General features: G+C 53.9%; 1 protein-coding gene across 1 annotated transcript; it reads left to right on the forward strand.

Moving 5' to 3' along the window:
- Nucleotides 1-6,089: 6,089 nt before the first annotated feature.
- On the forward strand, nt 6,090-22,333 carry CA6 (carbonic anhydrase 6). Its single transcript, XM_062193848.1, has 7 exons — nt 6,090-6,168; nt 7,745-7,924; nt 14,406-14,554; nt 15,138-15,230; nt 17,449-17,518; nt 18,890-19,047; nt 22,202-22,333. The coding sequence occupies exons 1-7, from the start codon at nt 6,090-6,092 to the stop codon at nt 22,331-22,333; spliced, it is 861 nt and encodes a 286-aa protein (XP_062049832.1).
- The last annotated feature ends 1,608 nt before the right edge of the window (nt 22,334-23,941 follow it).

Below are 23,941 nucleotides of genomic sequence, written 5' to 3' on the forward strand. Positions count from 1 at the left end.
TCCCAGGCCACTAGCAGGGAGCTGGATGGAAGTGCATCAGCCTGGACACAGACTGGTGCCCATCTCAGTGCCAGTGCCCCGGGCAGCAGCTTTCCCATCCAGCTTCCTGCTAACGTGCATCCCGGGAGGCAGCACATGGCGGCTCAGTGTGTGGCTTCCTGTTGCCCGCGTGGGAGATCCGGGTGGAGTTCCGGGCTCCTGCCTTCAGCCTGGTCTGCCCTGGCTGTTGCAGGCATCTGGAGCGTGAACCAGCAGAGGAAAGATCTCGATCTCTCTGTCTCTGTTATTCAAATAAAATGAAGATAAAGCAAATGGCTGGCGCCGGGGCTCACTAGGCTAATCCTCTGTCTGCAGCACCGGCACCCCGGGTTCTAGTCCCGGTTGGGGCTCTGGATTCTGTCCCGGTTGCTCCTCTTCCAGTCCAGCTGCTCTCTGCTGTGGCCCGGGAAGGCAGTGGAGGATGGCCCAAGTGCTTGGGCCCCTGCACTCGCATGGGAGACCAGGAGGAAGCACCTGGCTCCTGGCTTCGATTGGCGCAGTGTGCCGGCTGTGGCGGCCATTTGGGGGGTGAACCAATGGAAGGAAGACCTTTCTGTCTCCCTCTCTCACTACTAACTCTGCCTGTCAAAAAAAAAATGAAGATAAAGCAATAAAAATTGAAAGAGAAGATACCCAGGAGTAAAATTTCTGGGTTATATGGAAATTCTGTATTGACTTTTTGAAGAATTGTCAGTTTTGACTTTATAAAATTAAAAAAACCATGTATTGGAGCTGACACTGTGGCGCAGCGGGTTAAAGCCCTGGCCTGAAGTGCCGGCATCCCATGTGGGTGCCGTTTCTAGTCTCGGCTGCTCCTCTTCTGATCCAACTCTCTGCTATGGCCTGGGAAAGCAGTAGAAGATGGCCCAAGTGCTTGGGCCCCTGCACCCACACGGGAGACCCACAGGAGGTTCCTTGTTCTTGGCTTTTGATTGCCCAGCTTCGGCTGGTGCAGCCATTTGGGGCGTAGGCCAGCGAATGGAAGATCTCTCTCTCTGCCTCTGCCTCTCTGTAACTCTGCCTTTCAAATAGATAAATGCATCTTCAAAAAAAAAAAAAAAAAAAAAAAAAAAAAAAAAAAGAAAGAAAGAAAGAATGAAAGAAACTGAGCTGGGAATTGAACCCAAGCATCCTGATACAGGATGTAGGCGTGGCAAGCAATGTCATAATTGTGGCATAAAAGCCTGCCCCTAAAAATAGACTTCTGATTTTATTTATTTTCATTTTTCAAATTGTATTTATTTGAAAGGCAGAGCTATACAGAGAGAAGGAGAGACAGAGAGAGAGAAGGAAAGAGAGAAAGAGATCTCCTTCCCCTGGTTCACTCCCCAGATGAACGCAACAACGAGGAATGGGCGAGCTGGAGCCAGGAGCCGGGACTCCATCCAAGCCTCCCACAAGGTGTGAGGGACCCGTGTACTTGGGCCATCTTCCGCTGCTCTCCCAGACACATTGTAGGCAGCTGGATAGCAAGCCGAGCACCCAGGACTCAAACCCGTAGGGCAGGCCGGCGTCCGCAGGTGCTGGCTTAACCTGCCACACCACGACGCCAGCTCCCGCTGCTGACTCCTTGACTTGAGCCCGTGAGACTGATGCAGGCTCCGCGACCTCCAGGCCTGGGAGGGAGCGAGTGTGTGCTGTCTGAGCACTGAGGCGGGGGTGGTTTGTGAGTACAGCCGGAAGCCAGTACAGTCCTCGCCTTGTATAGCCAGACCTTAGGCCCAAGGGGAGGTGAGGACCCGCCAAGATTTGGAATGCGTGTATCGGCCAGTGACACCAAGGGTCAAGTGCATTGAAGGGACAATAGCAAGACTTCAGTCCTCCCCAACAGAACGTCCAACTGCAGCAGCGGGGACGCTGGGAGTCTGCGTGGAGAATGGGTACGCATGTTGATGGGAGGGGGATCTATAAACAGTTTTTGGGTGTTTGGTTCCTATCTTGCTTATTCTTAAGTTAATGATAGAGAATAATATTTCCATCAGCATTTTGAGCTGGACACACACACACACACACACGCGCGCGCACATACACAGATTTATTGATTTGAAAGGCAGTGATACAAGAGAGAGAGAGATCTTCCACCTGCTGCTTCACTTCCCAAGTGGTCGCAACAGCCAGGGCTGGGCCTGGCTGAAGCCAGGAACCAGGAACTCCATTTGTGGTCACCCTTGTGGGTAGCAGGGACCCAAGCACCTGGGCCATCATCCCCTTTCCAAGGTGCATTAGCAGGGGGTTGGATCGGACATAGAGCAGCGAGGACTCAAACTGGCCCTCTGCTATGGGATGCAGGAGTCCCTCGCAGCGGCTTAACCTGCTGTGCCAACGTCGGCCCTGAGCTGAGTATTTTTTGTCGTGGGTTCTGGGTACCCAGCAAGGAAGATGGGCAGATGTGATGGAGGGAGACTCCCGCTGGTAGATGGGGGCTAAACTCCAGAACACATGGGGCTGAGATCTGCTCCAAGGTCAGGAGTCTGGAACAAGGAGGCTGTCTGGAACTGGGGCTGGCTAGGGCCGGGTATCCACAGTCTGTTATCTCAGTGACTAATTAATTATATCAAGGCTTCATCTAGGTGCACATGGCTGAATGTCTTAAAGGGAGTAGAAATTTCTTTACAAATTTATTTATTTATTTGAAAGGCAGAGTTACAGAGAGGCAGAGGGAAAGAGAGAGAGGGAGAGAGAGAGGTCTCCCACCCACTGGTTCACTTCCCAAATGGTAACAATGGCTGGAGCTGTGCTGATCTGAAGCCAGGAGCCAGGAGCTTCTTCCAGGTCTCCCACGCAGGTGGAGGGGCCCAAGAACTTGGGCCATCCTCTACTGCTTTTCCAGGCCATAGCAGAGAGCTGGATCGGAAGAGGAGCAGCCAGGACTCGAACCTATGTCCACTACGCCACAGCGCCAGCCCCTAGAAATTTCTTGAGCAGTCAAAGGCATTTCAGGCTTTGTACACTTCGGTGACAGGAGCGTCTGAATCAAGCTCTACGCACTCTCTTGCTCCTGTAGTTCTCAGAAACGCGGTCACGTCGTTTCTGGCCAAACAGATCTGAAGCAGCAGCTAGGAAGCCAGGCGGTGAGGGCAGGCAACGAGGCAGCCCCACGAGGCGACAGCTGCTGCGTGCTGAGAATACTGACGGTACAAACGTCAACACACACCCAGCCAGACGCCAGCTGCCCCTGCAGCCTAGCTGCTGTAAGAAAGCAAGCAAGGGTGCGATACATTGTAGAGGTTTTAATCCGAAATGGATGGGACGTCTTGGTGCTTGTACAGGACAGAGCCGTCCTGAAAACAATCTTCCGGACTCGGGGGAGCTGCGCTCCTGCAGGGAACAGAAATGTGACTTGTCCGGGCGGGGGACGTACAGGCGGAAGGCACCTGCAGTGGGCAGCCAGATTCCCTCTGTGCCAGCCCTGGTTTACCTGGCTGCCCTGGGCTGCAGGTGCTCCCCTCCTCACCTGGTCCATCATCCCTCACTGCTCCCCCTGGCTGGCTGGGCCTCCTTGCCCCCCCGCCCCCGCCTCGGTGGCCTCCCGTGGGGGCAGCGATGGAACCAAGGAGGAACAAAAGCTCCTTTTTCACTCTTGACCTTCATGCGGTGTGCAAATGGCACCCTTGTGAGCTCTTCCCAGCCAGTCACTCAAACCAGAGCCCTAGAAAAACAGGCTGTCGTGTCGCAAACAGCCTTGAGGAGCCGGGGATGCGGGTGGATGAGGGCGGAAGGAAGTGCAGAGGAGAAAGGGTCATGCTAAAAGCAAACAAACCTAAACAAACCGTGGCCTCGCGAGTGCAAGAAGGGGCAGTGTCCTGCTCAGCGTCCTGGTGGAAAATTTTAAGGTGGAAGAAGAGAATGAGTCGGAAATCAGGTGACAGAGTTGGCCTCCCTGGTCCCTGCCGGTCGTGTCGCTGGCGGATGTCCTGCAGAGAACAGGGAGGGCACCTGTCCCTGGCAGAGGGCTCCTGCGTGCCAAGCCCTGTCTGACCTGCCTCCTTACTCACTCAGTCGCTGAGACATCAGCCCCTGTTCTCCACACCCACTAAGGATTGGCCAGCCCCAGACGGGCTGCTGGGAATCCCACGCTGGGGTTTGCTGAAGTTACAGACGCACAATCAGGACATGTGTGCAGCCATAAGAGCATGGGGACTTGCCTCCTGAGAACCCCAAACTCTCAGAGCAGGGCAGCAGAACCCCCTGGGAAGAGGAGTTGGGTGCTACAGGGAGGGGTGGAGCCCTGAGCCCCCTTCTCACTGCCTCTGACTCCCCAGGGCTCTCTGTGCGGTCTCGTCCCTCCCCTGGGGTCCAAGCCGCCTGGAACCCCTCTCCCTCCAGCCTCCCTGTGCTCAGCGCATCCAAGCCACCTCCCCATCTTCCAGCCCCACTATGTGTCCACAGCTACCTCATTAATCTGCGTTTCACAGTCCAGAGAACCAAGAAAAAAACTCAAGCAACTCAGTTTGTGTTTTCAGTGTGATGTCAGGTGCCCTGTGCTGGTCTGGGGGCTGGGAAATCCTCAGGCTCCCCAGCAGAGGCGGGGTCTTGTGGTGTTCTTTCAGCAGGGGCTTGGGCTCAGCAGGCAGCTGACTGGGAGCTGGGCGATCTCCATGAACTGGAGGTCAGTGGTCATTTTTGCTTGTAGCTCTCTCACCAGCTCACTGGGTAACGAGGGTGCGTCCCTTCCTTTCTCCATAAATCATAATGCCATTTGCCACACACCTGCTCTGTGTCCTGCCCACAGATTTCACTGCTGGATTCCCAGAAGGGAGGCACCATCATTAACTCCTCTTAAAGTTGGGAAAGCCAAGGGCACAGAGGGGTTGAGCCACCTGTCCGAGGTCACGCAGCTGGTAGAGCTGGAATCCGAACCCTGTCGGTCCGGCTTCAGCAACCCTTGCTCTTAACCGTGTTCTGCTTCCTCTGAGACTCTCAGCTCTTGAGTGTTGCAGATCTGAAGTTGTAGCAGGAGCCTCGCGGCAGCCGCTGCCCCTGATTCAATGACACAGAGGCCCTACGGGAGCTTTGGAAGATTCCTGCCCTCACCTTTCACATGCCCGTGGGGACTGTCACGTGCCCATGGGGACTGTGTGCCACCTGCGCCTTCCAGCCTCCCAGAGACTCCGAGGACAAAGGAACAAAGGACAGATGAGGCCAGGAAGGGCGTTTGTTCTGGTGGCTCCAACAGGGTTCTGGCCAGGCCGGCGAAGGCCCTGCAGGCGCTCTGCCTGTCCCTAACCTTTGCTCTGTCCCAAGGGCTCTGTGGGACACTGGCTTCTGGGCAGGGAAGAACCTCTGGGTTTCTTCTTCTGCTGACTTCAAGGACTGTGGCGCTCAGGGGCTCCCACAGACCAGGAAATCTACCGATCTGGTGGTTGCCTTGGGTGTGTCCCAGCGCCCTGCCACTGTTGCAGCAAATCCCTGGAAACCACACGCGCCCCGGCCCGTTCCGAGGGCCGTGGGTGCATCACGCGCAGGGACTCCCCGGTCGACCACTGATTGCAGGGGAGGGTGAGCGCATGGCTGCCTCCAGTTGGGATCCCCCCATTTCTCATGCAAACAAGCACCTGGCTGTGGGCAGCCCTGAGTCTGCCGGGGTGGCTCGGGTCCACCTGGGATGGGCAGGAAATGTCAAGTGGGCTCTGGCAGCAGGTGATGGCCTCTAGCAGTTTCCAGGGCTCCCGTCCAGGAGACAGGGCAGGGGACATGTCCCTGTCAGGAAGCCACCTTGCCCTGCTGCTCTCCGCCCCAGGCCTTCTCTGGCCACTGCGATCCCCTGGCCACAATGGCCACGCTGTGTGGCCCTCCCAGGCGGTGTCCTAAGTGCAGCATTGACCAACCAAACCCTTGGGCTAATTGGACACGGGGGTGCCTCGGGAGGGGCCCGGGCACGTGCACGGCGACCAAGTCAGAAGGGCCATTGTGGGGAGGCTGTTGTTGATAAGTGGGCGCAGCCCAGGGCGGATCAGCCAGCTGGACGGAGCAAATTGTTATTTACAGCGTCTGAGCTTTTAAAAGGAGCACTTCCTCGGAACCAGCCCCAACTCCACAGCTGCTGCGCCATGAGGGCCCTGGGGACGCTGGTGGCCCTGCTGCTCCTGGGCTCCCAGGCCCACAGTGAGCCCGAGTGGACCTACTCAGGTAAGCCCCGGCCCCCACAGCCCTGCCCGGCCTCCACTCGGTCCTCCGGGGTCTGCTCAGGGCGGCTCCCACCAGACCGCTCCCCACGGCTCAGGGTGCGTGGAGATCACGCTGGACGTCGGCTGCATTTGGGAAGAGAAGCAGCTACACCCCCACGCCCCCAACTCCCGACAGAAAACCTTCCCACTCACCGTGCTAGCTGGTAGCAGAGCCCACTTGCTGCTCCCCATGGTGAGATCGTTCGTGGTTTGCCTAAGTGGAAGATAAATGATTCAAAAGGACTCCTGTAGGCACACAGAGGGTGCCGTGGGGTCAGTGAGAGTGTCCTTCTTAGAAACTCATGGCGGGCACTTTACCCACAGCAACCTGACCCGATCCCAGCTCCAAGGCTGCCACACCAGACTTAAAATGTGGGACTTACAAGCCTGGCATGTAGCACAAGCTTTGGCCCACACGGGAGTCCAAGAGAGGACACCTGTGTCTGTGGGGCTTGTGGACACTGAGCCCTCTTTTGGGTGGCAGTGTCCCCCTCCTCTTCTGCACTGGACCAGGCAAAGGGACCCAAGGAGAGGCTCATGGCCACCGGGTGGTGCAGGGGGCGGGTGCCACCGTAATCTTGAACCTGCTCCTTGCACCAAATACCCCAGCCTCAGACGCCCAGGGAAGAAGCATACATTTGGGGTCAGTGGCACATCCTGTTAAGTCCAAGGTCATGGAGTTCGGGACCTTCTGGGAGAGCTCAGACAGTCCAGCCAGGGAAAGCCATCACTAACCAGCCTGCTCAGTCTCCGGTACCTGCCCCGGCTGGTTCGGAGCTGCACGTGGTCCCTGGGTACTGGGAGTGGGTCCCAGGTCAACAAAGAGAGAATTCAAACAGTAACGCTCCTGTCCCCCCAGGAGCCAGGGCAGCTTCTGGAGAGCCAGTGGACACCCGGGAGAACTTGGGTGTAGTCTTTGCAAATCCTTCTGGGAAGACCTGGGAGCTGTCCCACCATGGACAGGTCCCTGGGTCACAGCACTGGGGTCTCAGAAGGGGCTGTGCTGGGAACCTCTTGGCCTCCATCTTGGGGTTCTGCCTCCAGGACAGCATTGAATATTGGTTTGAATCATTGAACAGCGAAGAGCAGAGAGAGAAAGGATTGGATCACAAAGCAAGAGGCCGTGAGAGGCCCGAGTACACTCACCTTTCTGAAAACAGGCTTTTCGCCCACCGCGGAGTGGGCACAAAGGGGAAGGCAAGGTCGGCTCCTCCAGTGCAAGTGGGCGAACCCGAGACGCACAGGTGTTTGTGTGCATGTCACAAGGGAGATGAGGAAAAGAGCCACGTGTGAAAGACTCGCACCACTTTCCAAACACCAAGCTGGTTGCCAGCCTGGGCCAGTGGTTGCGGAGGGTAGAAGTTAGCACCGAAGCCTGTCCCCAGCACCAGGGTCCTGAAGCCCTGGTCCTGTTTTCTAGAAGGTGGCCACTGTGGGCTTCCTGCTTGGCAGGCCCTGGCCTCTGGCCTGGTCAGGTGCCCACAGAGGGGGCTTGGTCGGGCAGCCGCTTGACCTACAGCCCACTTTCTCCTGTGCAGAGGGGGCACTGGAAGAGGAGTCCTGGCCCCTGGAGTACCCGGCCTGCGGCGGGCAGAGACAGTCGCCCATCAACCTGCAGAGGAAGAAGGTGCAGTACAACCCCTCCCTGCAGGTGCTGGAGCTGAAGGGCTACGACACCTACACGGGCGAGTTCTCCATGACCAACAATGGCCACACAGGTAAGGGTGCACAGGCAGCCTGGCAGACCACAGAGGAGGCAGGTGCCGTGCACAGGGACCCAGAGCCCAGCCTGGCAGCTGGAGGCTTGTGCTTGTGCGGAGGCCGGGAAGCTGCGGGCGCCTTCGTCCTCATTGTCCCTCGTGGAGCCCCCTCTGCCCTGGCTGGCAGGAAGTCCACCCACAGGCAGCTGAGAAGCCGCACTCCAACCTGTTTTCTGAGCATCTGGACGCTGGCCTCCCTTGGTTTTATACTGAGTCTGATTAAAGCAACGTGCCCGAAAGTAGGCCCAGGAGTTCTCAAGGTTTCTTTCTTCTTTCAGGACTTATTTATTTGAAAGGCAGGGGAGGGGAAGGGGAGAGAGAGAGAGAGAGAGTTTACTCCCCAAATGCTGCAACTACCAGGGCTGGGTCAGGCCCAAGCCAATGGACGGGAGCTCCAATGCGGCTCTCCCAGCGCGCAGCGTGGGCCCAAGTCCTCGGCCATCATGCGCTGCCCCCCAGGGCTATACTCATGACATGGGCTGTGGCTTTTTCAGGAAGCTTCCAGCACATTCAGGAATTCTAAGGAAGGAAAAAACTGTTATGCAAATTTCAAATCTAAAAAGTTTTGATGAATACCAAACTTAACAATAGAGTTGGTGTGATATAACTAAATATTTGCTAACTTTGCCCGTGCTGGATCGTATATGGCGATGCTTAGTTTCGGCAAAAGCCAGCCAGCTGTGTGCCAAGTGGCTGGACCGGTGCCCATCCACATGGGCAAAGGTCGAGAATTCCTGTCACTCCATGCCCTCGCTGACATTCGGCGTTGGAGCACCTGGGGTCTCGGCCCTTCTAATGAGCTCACTGTGATGTGTGATGTCCTCACAACGCGTGACCTTGACCATCCCTGCATGTGCTTATCTGCCTTGTAGCTTCTTTGACAGGCGTCTGAACAGGTTTCTTGTCCACTGGTTTTAATCTTAATGAAGTCCAGCTTGAGCATCTTTTCCTTCACTTGCTGGTTCATGTAAACAGTTGTCACAGGTAGCTGGCACGGTGGTGGGGTGGGTTAACCCGCTGCCTCTGACGCTGATGTCCCATATGAGCCCTGGTTTCAAGCCCAGCTGCTCCACTTCTCACCCAGTTCCCCACTAATGTGCCTAGGAAAGCAGCAGAAGATGGCCCAAGTGCCTGGGCTCCTGCACCTGTGTAGGAGAGCAGGATGGAGTTCCAGGCTCCTGGCTTTGGCCTGGCCTGCTCTCGCCATTGCAGCCATTTGAGGGGTGAAGTAGTGGATGGAAGATCTCTCTCACCCCACCCATCTCTCTGCTCTCCCTGTTACTCTGCCTTTCAAATAAATAAAAATAAATCTAAGACATCACCCACAGGGTGGGCTTGTTGCACAGGGCTTAAATTGCTTCTGGGGACGCCTGCACCCACATCAGACTGACTGGCGTTTTGTCTACTCCACTTCCAATCCAGCTTTGTGCTAATGCACATCCTGGGTGAGAACAGGGGATGGCTCAAGTGGTTGGGTCCCTGCCCCCCCCGGGGGAGACCTGGATTGAGTTCTTGGCCCTTGACTTCTGCCTGTCTCAGTCCTGGCTGTTGCAGGCGTTTGGGGAGTGAACCAGCAGATGGAAGACCTCTGTCTGTCTTTGTCCCTCTGTCTTTTCAACGGAACAGGGAAACCACGCCGTCAGTACACTCAAGATCATCTAATTCTCCCCAGGAAGTTTCATAATTTGAATTCTACGTTTAGGTCTATGAACTATTTTGAGTCGGCTTTTGGGAAGGTTGTAAAGTCTGTATGTAGATTCATTTGTTTCCATGTGGCTGTCCAGGTGAGCCAGCACCGTTTGTTGAAAAGATCCTCTTTTTTCTATTGTGTTGCCTTTGCTCTTTTGTCAAAGATCAGGTGACTGTATTTATGAGGATCTATTTCCGGGCTCTCTGTTCCATTGAACTGTTTTCCTATTCTTTTGCTAATACCACGCTGTCTCAAGTCCTGCAGCTTTGTAGGAAGACTCCAGGTTGGGTAGTGTCCGCCCTCCTGCTTTGTCTTCTTGTTAATATTTGTTGGCTATTCTGGATCCGTCCCTTGCTCCATATAAACTTCAGAACCGATTTGTTGATGTCCAGCAATGGAATTGCATCAAATCTACGGAAGTTGGGCAGAACTAATATCTTGGCAATATTGGCTCTTCCTGCCCATGAACATGGACTAATTCTCTTTGATTAGATTTTATAGTCTTTCTCATATAGATCTTATTCATATTTCTTTAGATTTGTAACTATGTATTCCATTTTTTGATTGCTAACGTAAGTAGTATTGTGTTTTTAGTTTCAAATGCCATTACATATATATAAATAATAAGCTCTCCCATTTAAAATTTTTTGGTTTTTGCTTTAACTCAGAGAGGCAAAGTGAAAGTGAGCATGTCCTGTATTTTATTATTAGATTCAACAGATATAAAATTACATTTCACTACAAAGAAAATGAAATCAGGAACATACTTGGATGTCATGACAAAGTCAAATTCCCACACATTTTTTTTAAAGATTTATTTATTCGAGAGACAGAGTTATAGACAGAGAAATGAAGAGGTAGAGAGAGAGAGAGAGAGATCCTCCATCTTCTGGCCCGCTCCCCAGATGGCTGCAACAGCTGGAGCTGAGCTGATCTGAAGCCAGGAGCCAGGAGCTCCTTCAGGTCTCCCACGCAGGTGCAGGGACCCAAGGACTTGGGCCATCTTCCACTGCTTTTCCAGGCCATAGCAGAGAGCTGGATTGGAAGAGGAGTAGCCAGGACATGAACAGGTGCCCATATGGGATGGTGGTGCTGCAAGTGAGGATTAACCTCCTATGCTACAGCACCCCCCTTTTTATAGACAATTTATTTATATATTTGAAAGGCAGAGTGACAGAGAGAGAGAGAGAGAGAGAGAGAGAGAGAGAGAAATCTTCCATCTACTGGCTCACTCTCCAGATGGCTGAACCTGCCAGTGATGAGCCAGGCTGAAGCCAGGAGCCAGGAGCTTCATGAGGGTCTCCCACATGGGTACAGGGACCCAAACACTTGGGCCATTCCTCACTGTTTTCCCAGGCCATTAGCAGAGAGCTGGATCAGAAGTGGAGCAGCCAGGAGGCTGGCATTGTGGCCTAGCAGGTAAAGCCATTGCCTGGGATGCTGACATCTCCTGTGGGCGTCAGTTAGTGTCTTGGGTACTCTACTTCCGATCCAGCTCCCTGCTAATGGTCTGGGAAAGCAGTGAGGGATGGCCCAAGTGCCTGGGTCCCTGCCACCCACATGGGAGACCTGGATGAAGCTCCTGGCTCCTGGTTTTGACCTGGCTCAGCCCTGGCTGTTGTGGCCATCTAGGGAGTGAATTTCTCTCTCTCTCTCTCTCTCTCTCTCTCTCTGAGCTATGACTTTAAAATAAATAAATGGATCTGTAAAGAAAAAAAATAAAAAAAAATAAGTGGAGCAGCTGGGATGTGAACTGGTGCCCGTATGGGATGCTGGGATCACTGGTCCCTACAAACATTTCCAAACCTTACTCCCCATTTATTTTCTTGTAGACTAGCAACACTTGATGGGTCAGTATTGATTAATTAATATGTTTCTAATTTGTTAAAATACATTTTCATTGGCTCCAGAAATCTTAAAGTCCAAAGAGTTTAAGTGAGTAAAACAGCATCATTTTCTTTCTTCCTTTCTAGCTTGCTTGCTTTCTCTCTCTCTCTCTTTCTCTCTGATTTATTTATTTATTTGAAAGGCAGAGTTACAGATGGAGCAGCCAGGACTTGAACTGGCGTCCATATGGGATGCGGGTGCCGCCGCAGACTGCAGCTTAACCTGCTGCATTACAACGCCAGCCCCGTATTCCTTTTTCTTTTTCTTTTTTTTTTTTAAGCCTCAGCATGTTCTCCCTCTTTTTTTTTTTTTTTAAAGATTTATTTTATTTATTTGAAAGATAGAGTTACAGAGAGAAATAGAGACAGAGAAAGAGGTCTTCCATCTGCTGGTTCACTCCCCAAATGGCTGCAACAGTCAGAGCTGGGCTGATCTGAAGCCAGGAGCCAGGAGCTTCTTCCAGGTCTCCCACGTGGGTGCAGGGCCCAAGCACTTGGGCCATCTTCTACTGCTCTCCCAGGCCATAGCAGAGAGCTGGATCAGAAGTGGAGCAGCCAGGACTCAAATTGGTGCCCATATGGGATGCTGGCACTGCAGGTGGCCGCTTTAACCTGCTACGTATGGTGCCGGCCCCCCACCCTACTCTTTTTAAAAACTCTTATTTTGAAATGGCTTTAGACTAGAAAAGTTGTAGAAATAGTGCAGAGAGTCCCACACACTCTCCTGCTTCTGCTAGCATTTCTGTTGTGTAACCACAGTCCTACTGTGATAGACTTCGGAAGCTGACATTGAAACCGGGCCTCATTAGTGACATTGCTTCCCCACTGCCATCCTTCCTGGGAACCGGGGTCTAGCCCAGGACCCCACATTGCGTCCGGCCATCACGTCTCCTTGGTCTCCTCCAGTCGATGGCTCTCCAGTCCTCCCACGTTCCTGGCCTAGACACTTTGCTGGTTACTTCTGGAGCACAGCCAATGCTCGGAATACATGATTTTTCCTGCTCTCCTGAGCAATGGGCTAAAGTGGTTTCCCAAGAAGGGGAGCGAGCTCCTCTGGGATTTGCATCCACGTTCGGAATCTAGGAAGTTCAGCAAGCTGATGTGGGGGTGCGGGTATTTTGGCCTCGCCTTCTCAGAAGCATGAGGACAAGCTCCGAATCGCTGCCCTTCACTGCCTGTGCGGACCTGCCCGCGGCAGAATCGAGACGGCCAGTCTCCTGGGAGCTGTGTTTTGGGGAAAGGTAATTGTCAGGCGCTCTCTCACTGCCCCTGCGGTGCGAACTGCTCATTTAGGGCCCCGCTCTCGGCACAGTCGACTCTGTTCCCCTCCTGTGAAAGCCTCTTCTGTGTTTTTCTTGCGTGTTGATTTGGGGCTGGCCACATTTCCAGCCCTAGAAGTGCAAAGCACCTGTTCCGTCACGGACGGGCCCCTTAAATGCTTTGAGGTGGGGTTCCCGCGTGACAGTGCATCGGGTTGGGAATTTAATCACGGCTCCCGCTCCTCGGGGCAATCGGAGGGGAAGGGGGGGTGTCTGCACAGGCACCCCCGACCGTAGTGTGTGCTCTCTTCAGAAAGCCACTCGTTGTCATGACTTCAAACAGGACACTGCTGCCCCCGGGCCGGCACTGCCTGTCCCTTCCATGTCCCAAGCTCTGTCCCCCAGACATTTTTCTTTGTCACTGTCTGCTGTCACCACCCATTTCTCCTTTAGGCCCCAGGGCTTGAGCCGCCGAAATGCAGGGCTCTGACCGCAGGTGTCTGCAGGGCGGCAGGCAGAGGAGGTGGGAGGAACACGCGTTTCTCCACCAGCCAGGGCCTGGCGTGGTGATCACAGTCCAATTAAACCCCAGACAGGCATCTGCACGTCCCTGGCTGGCCGTGGAGTTTGGGCTCTTGTCTTTGTTTGTTTGTTTGCTTGTTTGAAAGGCAGAGAAAGAGAGAGAGACAATGAGACACAGAGAGATTTTCCATTTACTGGATCACTCTCCAAGGGTCTATAACAGCCAGGGCTGGGCCAGGGCTGGGCCAGGCCTAAGCCAGGAGCCTGGAACTCCGTCTGGGCAGGAAGTTGGAATGGAGAGCAGAGGCAGGACTTGAACCCAGGCTCTCCGATACAGGGTTTGGTGGCGTCTTAACCAGTGCCCCAAGCGTCCACCCTTGGTCTCTTGTCTTCTGAAGACACTAGAGTGCCGTCCTGCTGCCCGAGATGGGGATGTAGATGCTCGGTGCTCAGCCCGTTCCACCCTCGATTGTTGAACTGTGTGACGTGGGCAAGCCTTCCGCCGCCCTGGGCCAGCCCCTGTCCCTAAAACAGACGCGTGGAAGCCCAGCAGTGAGGCTCCCTCCCATGTGGGTGGAGCTGGCTGTTTGCCGGACTCATTCTAGACAGCTACCTGGGGCGAGGATTGCGACCATGTCAGAGAGAAGGCAGCGCCTCAACTTGGCCTAGCCAACAGTACTCAGATATCCCAGGTTTTATCCTTATATCGTAGGCAAGTTTTAAACTTAACCAGAGATGAAGCGTGGAATTCTGGTTTCCATAGCCACTGGCCTTTCTCTTCCCTAGGGCCAGTAACCTGGACCTGCCTGCATGGCTGGCCCTGACCTGCTGGTTCTGGGAGGGAAGATAGCGCCGTGGGAGCGACACCTGCCCAGCCTGGCTCACTCAGAGCCCGGCCCCGTCCTGACCTCGCTCTGTGGCCTGCATGCTAGAGCCGCTTTTCTAGGGTGACCCTGTTGATGGCACTCCAAGCCGTCTGCAGTCCTGGCTGGCCCTGGGTGCAGGCAGGGGAGGTGGCCAGGGCGTTTGTCTGCCTGCCTGTCTGACGCATCCTGCTTCTCGCACTGCATTGTCTCTTCCAGTGCAGGTCAGCCTGCCCCCGACCATGCGCATGACGACGTCCAATGGCACCGAGTACATAGCCCTGCAGATGCACTACCACTGGGGCGGTGCCTCCTCCGAGGTCAGCGGCTCGGAGCACACTGTGGACGGGATCAGGCGTGTCATTGAGGTACCTGAGGTCCCCGGTGGCTCCTCTTTCCTTTGGACCCCACAGTCATGTTTCTTATTAAAGCAGCCAGAAAGACTGGGCAGTGACAGTTACACGGCCCCGGGGTTGAGCGTGCTCTCGTTCATCCAACAGCTACTGATGGGACAGCCATCCGCGCAGGGAGCACAGGCGGGTCCCTCTCCCTGCCCCGCTGGAAGGCGGGAAGGCGTTCGCATCGCACAGCGAGGGAAGCCTCCTTTATCTCAGCTGGCTTTCCATGTGTTAGGTTTCCTGGGTTCCCTCTTTTGTCTGGATCCATCCTTAGGATGACTGTAGCTTTACAATGGCCTCCTGGCGCAAGGGGGCTCATCCCCCACTCTCCCCATCCCCCCACTGCCCAGAGACTTCAGGAGAACTCAGTATCCTCAGGTGGCCCCTCCCTTCTCTGTCCACGTGCCTGCCTGCAGGGAGTGGGTGAGGGAAATGCCCTTGAACGGCCCACACTGTTGACGTGGAACAACCTTTCCTTCCTCCTTCTCTGACAGTCTTAAGCATTTGAAATCTGTAGGAAATGACCTTGACTTGTCCTGTTTTGTCCTCACAGGTTCACATAGTTCACTACAACTCCAGGTATGAGAGCTATGATGTGGCCAAAGATGCATCAGATGGTTTGGCCGTACTGGCAGCCTTCATTGAGGTGAGTGTGAGTGTGTGTGTGTGTGTGTGTGTTTGATGTCCAAGTAAGGTGCTGGGTCTGCACGAAGGGTCTTTCTCATTAGCCTGCTTCTTCCTTTCCTGAGCTCACAGTTCTTGGAAAGCCTGGCTTGATGGTGAAGGGACCCTTCTTGCAGGCCCTGCTCATAGCCACCGTACTCCTTTATGGCAGTCTCAGGGGCCTGGGATAACTTGGCCAAGATGACTTAAAAGATCTGGAATCACAGAAAGGTTGATGGGACACAACTTCTCTGAGAGGCAAAGGGCAAAAAGCAATCTCAGCCAGACACACAAAGGCGACATCTTTGTGTTTCTAAGAAAGGCAGAGGGAGCTGTGAGGGGGGCCTCCCGCAGTGCAGAGCTGCAGAGCACCTGCCCGGGGCTGGATGTGGAGCTAGGAGACCAGGAGGCGCCATAGCTGGGACTGCACGAGGAGCGTCATTAGTGTGTACAAAGAGTTAAGGAAAGATATGACAACAATGGCCCAAACGGCAGAGAAACAGAAACTAGCAATGTGCCGCATGGAGAGCCTAGAGTGGAAAAGTGCAATAAATAAGATAAAAAGATTCCTGGATGAGCACCACACAGATCTGAGGCGGCAGAAGAAAGACTCCATGCATCTGAAGACGGAGCAGAGGAAGCAGCCGATCTGAAGAGAGAGGAAGAAGATGGAAGGAAAAGGAACAGAGACTCAAAGGGCAAGATCAAGCGCGTCAACAAGGAAGTCCTGGGAGTCCCGGGGGACAGAGGAGAAAGTGGCAGAACGAGTGCTTGGAGAAGCAGTGGCCAAAGTTTTCTCAAGTTTGACGAAAAACATTCATTCGCTAACCCAAGAAACCCCAATGTGACAAACACCTAAACACATAGAAATCAGCTGATGGCAGCAACAGGAGAAAGAAATTCATTTTACGAAGGGGGCGACAGTACATGGATGTGGACATGTGAGCAGGTGACAGAGCGTTCCTGGCACTCTCAAGTCGTCAGAAGGCAAGGGGTGACTGTCAGCTAAGAATTCTACACCTGCCCAAGCCATCCTTCAGAAACGGAAGTGAAATGGACATTACTAGATAAACGAGAACCAAGGTAGCTGCTAGAAGACCCATCTCATGGAAGTGTTAAAGGAAGCCAACTTCCGCCTGGCAGGACGTGCCGCCAGGCAGCAACCCAGAGAGAACTGGAAAGTGCTGGAAATGATACATCCAGACTGTGCGCGTGGAAAAGACTGGGCGCCTCTGAACACGCCAGGTTAACGCCAGGGAGTGGGCATTTAGCCTCATGGCCCACCCCTCTGTCTCCCTCTCCCTCTCCCTCTGTCTCTCTGCTTCTCAAATAAAACATTGTAAAGGCTTTAAAATGTACATACATATTTTTCATCATTTAATTTTTTGGGGAACACGTAATAGCATTTAATAATTAATCATGGTTTTCTTGGGTCTATGTATATGTAATTTACATGACAATGAAAGGAGGGGTGGAGAGAAGTGGAACCGTACTGCAAAGTCGCTGTTGAGCTGAAATGAGTCAGCATTCACCTGACGCGCATTGCGATGACGCTGTACATCGCGAGCACTGGAGCAACCACGAGGAAAACACTTACCAACAGTCACATGGAGCCCTGCAAGTGGACTGAGGAATGCCAGAGACGGGAGATGCTTAGGAAACAAGCAACAGATGGCCGCCCACAGGTCAGGAAGGCCGAGATCTGCCCAGGGGACTGAAGAGGCCCACTGAAAACAGAGCTTTTCCAGCTTCTGAAAGGCAGGTTCATACAAAGAGGCCGAGCTGGCCAGGTGGCGGCGTAGGGAGGGGAGAGCTTTACCTTGGACAAAGGGGGAAGGAGGGAGCCTGGAGGTGGGGCCTCCCACAGCACAGAGCACCTGCCTGGGGCTGGCACTGCCCAGGACAAGCGCCCGGGGGCCTTTTTTTTTTTTTTTTTTTTTAGCAATGTCTTTGTCCACCCCTGAGAGCCCTTTCCCCGGGAGCTGCCACAGTGCATCACACAGGGTCTCCCTCAAGATCCTGGCCAGCTCGGGCAGTCGATGACAATGAGCAGCTTGAGGGTCCCCACCCGGCACCGCTGGGGCTTGGGCTGCCCCCCGCTGGCTGCCTGGACAGTGCTCAGTCAGCTGGAAACTAAACAGCTGGTGCAGTCAGTGGAGCGGGCGCTGGGAGTCTCACTCACGGCTGTGTCTCTTTTGCAGATCAAAGATTATGCTGAAAACACCTATTACAGCCAGCTAATTTCTCAGTTGGCCAACATCAGGTATCCAGGTAAGCAAAGCCAATAGCCAGGAGGGGGAGAAAAATGTCAAGTGCAGGGTGGGACTGGGGATGGACAGGAGGGGGTGTGGAGGGTCGACAACAAGCCCTGCCCCGGAGCCCACCCCTCGTTGTGTGCTTGCATCTGTATCACTTGGCTTTATTTATTTAAGATTTACTTATTTATTTATTTTTTAAAGATTTATTTGAAAGTCAGAGTTACACAGAGAGAGAAGGAGAAGCTAGGGAGAGAGAGAAAGAGAGAAAGAGAGAGAGAGAGAGAGAGAGAGAAAGGTCTTCCATCTGCTGGTTCACTCCCCAATTGGCTGCAATGGCTAGAGCTAAGCTGATTCAAAGCCAGGAGCCAGGAGCTTTTTCCGAGTCTCCCATGTGGGTGCAGGGGCCCAAGCACTTGGGCATCCTCTGCTGCTTTCCCAGGCCATAGCATAGAGCTAGATTGGAAGTGGAGCAGCCGGGACTCGAACTGGCGCCCATATGGGATGCCAGCACTGCAGGTGGCAGTTTTATCCTCTATGCCACAGTGCTGGCCCCTACTTATTTATTTTGAAGCTCAGAGTTACAAAGAGAAAGAGAGAAGGAGAGAGAGAGAGAGAGAGAGAGAGAGGAGAAAGAGAGAGGGGGGGGGAGAGAAAGAGGGAGGGAGGAAAGGAGAAAGGGGGGGGAGAGAGAGAGAAGGAGGGAGAGGGAGGGAGGGAGAGAGAGAGAGAGAGAGAGAGAGGGAATCTTCCATCTGCTCTTTTACTCTCTGGATAGCTGCAACAGCGGGGATTGGCCAGGCTGAAGTCAGGAGCCAGGAACTCCATCTGGACCCTTTCATGGGCAGCAGGGGCCATCACCTGCTGCTTCCCGGGTGCAGTAGCAGGAAGCTGGGTGGGAAGTGGGCAGCTGGGACTCGAACCGGTGCTCTGACGTGAGGTGGGATGTCAGTGTCACAGCTGGTGGCTTGACCCACTGCTCCACCACGCCGGGCCCCGATGTTGCTTTTCTCACCTCCATTCGCTCACTTCTCAATGGGGCCACACCAAGGGCCTTACCCAGAAGCCTCAGGGTGCTATACCTCGTCCCTTTGCCTCTGTTCTAACAATGCAGTGATGGCGAGTTACACGCGCCAGTACCTCCCAGGGCCGGTTCAGTGCCAGCCACTCTGTACACATTGCCCCCTCTGCGCTCTCCCGACCAGGAAGCAGCCCTGGAGGGAGCATCCCTAGCCAGGATGTGTCTAGAGCGCTGATCCCCATACCCCGGCTCCTGACCCCTGCCAGGGGCAACAGCAGCTTCCGTCAGGTGCGCGCCTGTGCTGGGCCTGGGCAGAGCAGGCAGCAGCGCCGCCTGACGGTCCTCTGTGTCCCCGTGCTCGGTTAGGGCAAGTCACCACTCTGACGGACCTTAACATCAGGGAGATGCTGCCAGAGAACGTCGACCACTACTACACCTACGAGGGCTCGCTCACCACCCCGCCCTGCTCCGAGAACGTCCTGTGGTTCGTGCTAGCAGACTCCGTGTTCATCTCCAGGGCACAGGTACCGCAGGCCCGCGCGTCGACCGCTTCTCCCCTTGGTGACTGCGGGGTTCGCGAGAGCACGAAGGGCAGCACCCCGGGCTCCTGTGGCATCTGCTGTGTCCAGGACCCCTGTGCCTTGCCTGGGGTACCCCGGTGGTCCTCCCAGTGCCATGGCAGGGATGGGTAAACTGAGACATCAGGGAATTCTGGGGGCCTCGGAGCTGATGCCCACAAGGAGTGGAGCCTGACCCGGGCCGCGGGCGAGCAGCCCCTGCTCTGGGTCCTCATGGGGTTCAGGTTCTAACTTCTCAGATGCCTCTGAAGGAGGGAGCGCTGCCTGTGCGGCTCCTTCGTCCTGCCCGGTCTGTGGCCCTGCGAGGACAAGAGCTGTGTCAGGGCTCCTTTGTCCCCTGGCATAGCTCAGGCCCTCCCTGCTTATTGAGTTCAGTAAATGGACAAATGCTACTGAGGTTTTGAGGCAAAGCTGGTATCTCCTTTTATTTTTTAAAATTATTTATATATTTGAAAGGCAGAGTTGAGAGAGAAAGAGAGAGAAGAGAGAGAATCTTCTATCTACTGGTTCCCTCCCAAATGGCCCCAACAGCTAGGAATGGGCCAGGCTGAAGCCAGGAGCCTGGAGCTCCGTCTGGGTCTCCCAGGTGCATGGCAGATGCCCAAGCACTTGTCCCATCCTCTGCTGCTTCCCCAGGCACATTAGCAGGGAGCTGGATTGGAAGTGGAGCAGCTGGGACTTGAACCGGCGCCCATATGGGACGCTAGCATTGCAGATGGTGGCTCCACTGTGCCATAATGCCGGCCCCTGATGTCGCCTTCTGAGTGATGTCTTTCCTCAGAAGCAACTATTTTTCTTAAAGTTTTCATTTCCCTACTCCGGGGAAAGAGGGACAAGACCCCTACCCAAGGACACTGACAAATAAAATTCCTGCTACCTAGGCCGGGAGTGTCCCGGGCACCTGACAAAAGCAAGTGAAAATCACCTCCGGAGAAGCACGGCTCACCTGTGGACCCAGAATTCCCACAGACGGCGTGACCTGAAATTAGCTCAATCTAAAGGAAAACACACAGGACACACAAGGAAAAAGACACTAGGAGTGAGAGCCAGCAGACTCTGATGTACAAAGATTCCATATAGTGGAATTCTCAGATAATTAATATCACATAAAGAAGTCTACTATGTATAAAGAAATAGGAGGTTTAATATGAGGAAAGGGAGACTGGCATTGTGGTGTAGTGGGTAGAGCCGCCACCTTTGACATCAGCATTCCATATGGGCATCGGTTTGAATCCCGGCTGCTCCACTTCCAATCCAGCTCTCTGCTACGGCCTGGGAAAAGCATCGGAGGATGGCCCAAGTATTTGGGCCCCTCCCACACACAAGGGAGACCTGGATGAAGCCCTGGCTTTGCAGTCACTTGGGAAGTGAACCAGTGGATGGGCAGCCTCTCTCTGTCTCTCTGTCTCTCTGTCTCCCCGCCCCCCCCCCATAACTCTGATTTTCAAATAAATAAAGAAATCTTTAAAAAAATAAGGAAAGGCCAAAACACTATAAAAATGACCAAATAGGCATGAAAATTAAAACCAAATCGGACTTCTAGAAATTAAGAGATAGCAGTAGCTGAGATTAGCAATACAATGAATTACTTTAACAGCATGTAGATACAGTTTGAGAGAATTAGTAGATTGGACGAAGGAGCTCAGAAAGTCATCTAGAACGTGGCACAAAGAGCAACAGAAATGAATATATGAAAAAAAGAAGAAACACAGAGAGTATAGTGGAAAGAATTAACAGTAGCAAACAAATTCTAGAAGAGAGACAGAACAGGTAAAAGGCACAATTTGAAGAAATATATGCGATAATTTTCCAGAAGAACTGGAAGACACCAAGTCCTGTATTCAAGAATCCCGACGAGTCAATTAAAAAACAAGCAATTAGGATGGCCATGTGGTACAGAGGCCAAGTCCCCACTTGGGCTGTCCACGTGCATAGCTGAGTGCCTGGTTTAGTCCAGGACTCTGCTTCTGATCCAGCTTCCTGCTAGTGTGCAAACGCTGGCTCAAGTCCGTGGGTCCCTGCCACTCACGTTGGAGACCCGGATGGAGTCCCTGGCTCCTGGCCTCAGCCTGGCCTATCTCCAGCTCTTGAGGGCATTTGGGGAATCCGTCTGTCTATTTGTCTCTCTGACTTCCAAATACAAGGAAACTTTAAAAAAAATGTTTCTTAAGTCAAAGAAATCTTGTACCAAATGCATCCCACTGAAACCACAAGATAGCAAAGACAAGAGAAGATGCAAAATTCAGCCCCAGAGAGAAGAGAGTGAGTCCCAGTAGACCAAGAGCTGACAGCGTAGCAACAGTGAGAGCCGCTTCCTAATTTTTCCTTTTATTTTTTTATGATTTATTTAACTTACTTGAGAGTTAGAGTTACAGAGAGGGAGAGAAAGTGTGTGTGTGTGTGTGTGTGTGTGTGTGTGTGAGAGAGAGAGAGAGAGAGAGAGAGAGGTCTTCCATCTGCTGGTTCACTGCCCAGATGGCCACAACAACCAAGGCTGGGCCGGGCTGAAGCCAGGAGCCAGGAGTTCGCTTCAGGTCTCCCACATGGGTGCAGGGACCCATGAACTTGGGCCGTTTTCTGCTGCTTTCCCAGGCGCATTAGCAGGGAGCTGGATTGGAAGTGGAGCAGCCGGGGCTTGAGGGGGCGCCCATATGGGATGCAGGCGTTGCAGGCTGTGGCTTAACCCCCTGCTCCACAGTGCCGACCCCTGGAGTCCCACTTCCAAGGTGCTGAGGGAGACAAAGAACCAACCCCGCACTGGACGTGCAGCCAAGGTGCCTGTGGAGATTGCAGGCAAGATGCGGACAAACAAAACCCACACTGGCCTCTCGACAGATTCCTGTTGCCTCTTTCCTTTCTACTAGTAACCAAACAGGTGAAGGTGAAAGGAGATTGTGTGGAGGCATTTGCGAGAGCGGATGGTGGATGAGCTGTGGAGTGACGCTTCCCACGTAGCAGCGAGAGCCTCCTCTACGCCTGGGATCCTCTCGCGGCCTCCCCGGGGCTACACAGCTCCTGGCGCAGCTGCTGGCCGAACTCTTACAGTGCCTGTGCCTTTTCCCCTCGGTCACTTCCCTTCCCCTCTGCCGTGTGCCTGCAGGTTTGGAAGATGGAGAACTCCGTACTGAATCACCTGAATGAGACCCTCCAAAACGGCTACCGCAGCACCCAGCCGCTGAACCAGAGAGTGGTGGAAGCCAACTTCCTGTACTCCCCTACTGAGTGTGAGTGACATGCTCCTGTTTCCTGTTTGCAGTTTGTTTTCCCCTCCTCTGTGTGGAGCCAGCACTGCTGGAAGCAGTGAGGGAGGGAGAGTCCGTTATACTGCAGGAGGCGCTGATGGCTTGGTCGGAGGCTGATGACTTACTTTCCAGTGCGTCAGTGATGCCACTGGGTAGAACAGAGTCGGTGAGGATAGACAGCTACGTGATTTCCAATCGGTATCACTCCACCTCTATATGTACCTTCCAAAGCTTTCTTTTAAATATTTATTTTATTTATTTGAAAGACAAAGTTATGGGGGGGGGAGAGAGAGAGAGGTCTTCTGTCTGATGGTTCACTCCCTAAATGGCCACAATGGCCAGAGTTGAGCTGAAGACAGGAACCAGGAGCTTCTTCCGGGTCTCCCACATGGGCGCAGGAGCCCAAGCACTTGGGCCATCTTCCGCTGCTTTCCCCGGTGCATTAGCAGGGAGCTGGATAGGAAGTGAAGCAGCCCGGACTTGAACCAGTGCCCCTATGGGACACGGGCGCTGCATGCCAGGGCTTTAACCCACTGCGCCACAGTGCTGGCCCCTCAAATCTTTAAATTTCATACTTCCTTCCCTTCCCCTAAGGAGACCCATTTGTGATTTTCTTCCCATTTTTCCTTCCTGGTCCATTTAGTGTTTTCTCTTCTGTCGCTTTACCCCTCTAATTCAGAACAGGAAAAGAGTGACAGCGGCTGGGACTGTAATTGCCCACGTTACACCATCGCGCCGTCAGCAGCGACAGGTTCTTTTCCCAAGGGTGATGTGTTCTGCTAGGCAGGGCCAGTCGACCACGCGTTGACCACTGGTCTGTCCTCTTCTCCCCGTTTTGCCACGTTCCCTTTCTTCCCCGGTACAATCTTCCACTCTCCTCACATCAGCCACCAACAGACTGTGTCGCTCCCCTGGGCCGCGTGCCACGCGCTCTTTCCACTAGGAGTCACTCCAGTTCATTCTCGGGAGGCAGCCCAGATGTCCCCCGGCCCACCCCGGCCTCAGGGGCCCCATGTGGCAATGTGCTGGGGGCTCATAGTTTAGGGTGATGACTTCAGCTCCAGTAGATAATGGAGGCTTCTTCCCGCACTCCCAGCCAGGGCACCTGAGTGTGCCCCTCCCTCGACACTGTGCTGACAACAGAACAGGGACCTGTGCGTGGTTTTGGTCTACCCTTCCTCAAACCTAGACTTCAAGGAAGCGGCGATGGGCTCCAGGCATCCTGGTTACATGGCTCATGGTATCGCCCAGTTCTGTAGAGTTCTGTCCCAGCTGGGTTGATGTAATGAACTCATCAGTGATGAGTGACCTGAGAACCCAAGGTCAACTACAAAAACTAGACAAAGGCCAAGCAGGGGCCTCTCACAACGGCTCGGTTAGAAAGCAGCCGTGCACCTGAAGGTGATGGGCAGAGGATCCCCGAGAAAGCAAGGTCTTCACCGTGTCATCCCTTGGAGTCCGGCAGCTTCCAAGCCTGCATCCAGACACGGTGAAGGTGCTGTGGTGCAGCTGATGGAGTGGGAGCAAGGAGGGCGTGCCGAGGGTGCAGAGCGCCTTCGCTTACACACCCTGGGGCGGCGGTGCCTGCAGGAGGCCCT

The sequence above is a fragment of the Lepus europaeus genome, chromosome 5 (genome assembly GCF_033115175.1).
Source record: "Lepus europaeus isolate LE1 chromosome 5, mLepTim1.pri, whole genome shotgun sequence".
Lineage (NCBI taxonomy): Eukaryota > Metazoa > Chordata > Mammalia > Lagomorpha > Leporidae > Lepus > Lepus europaeus.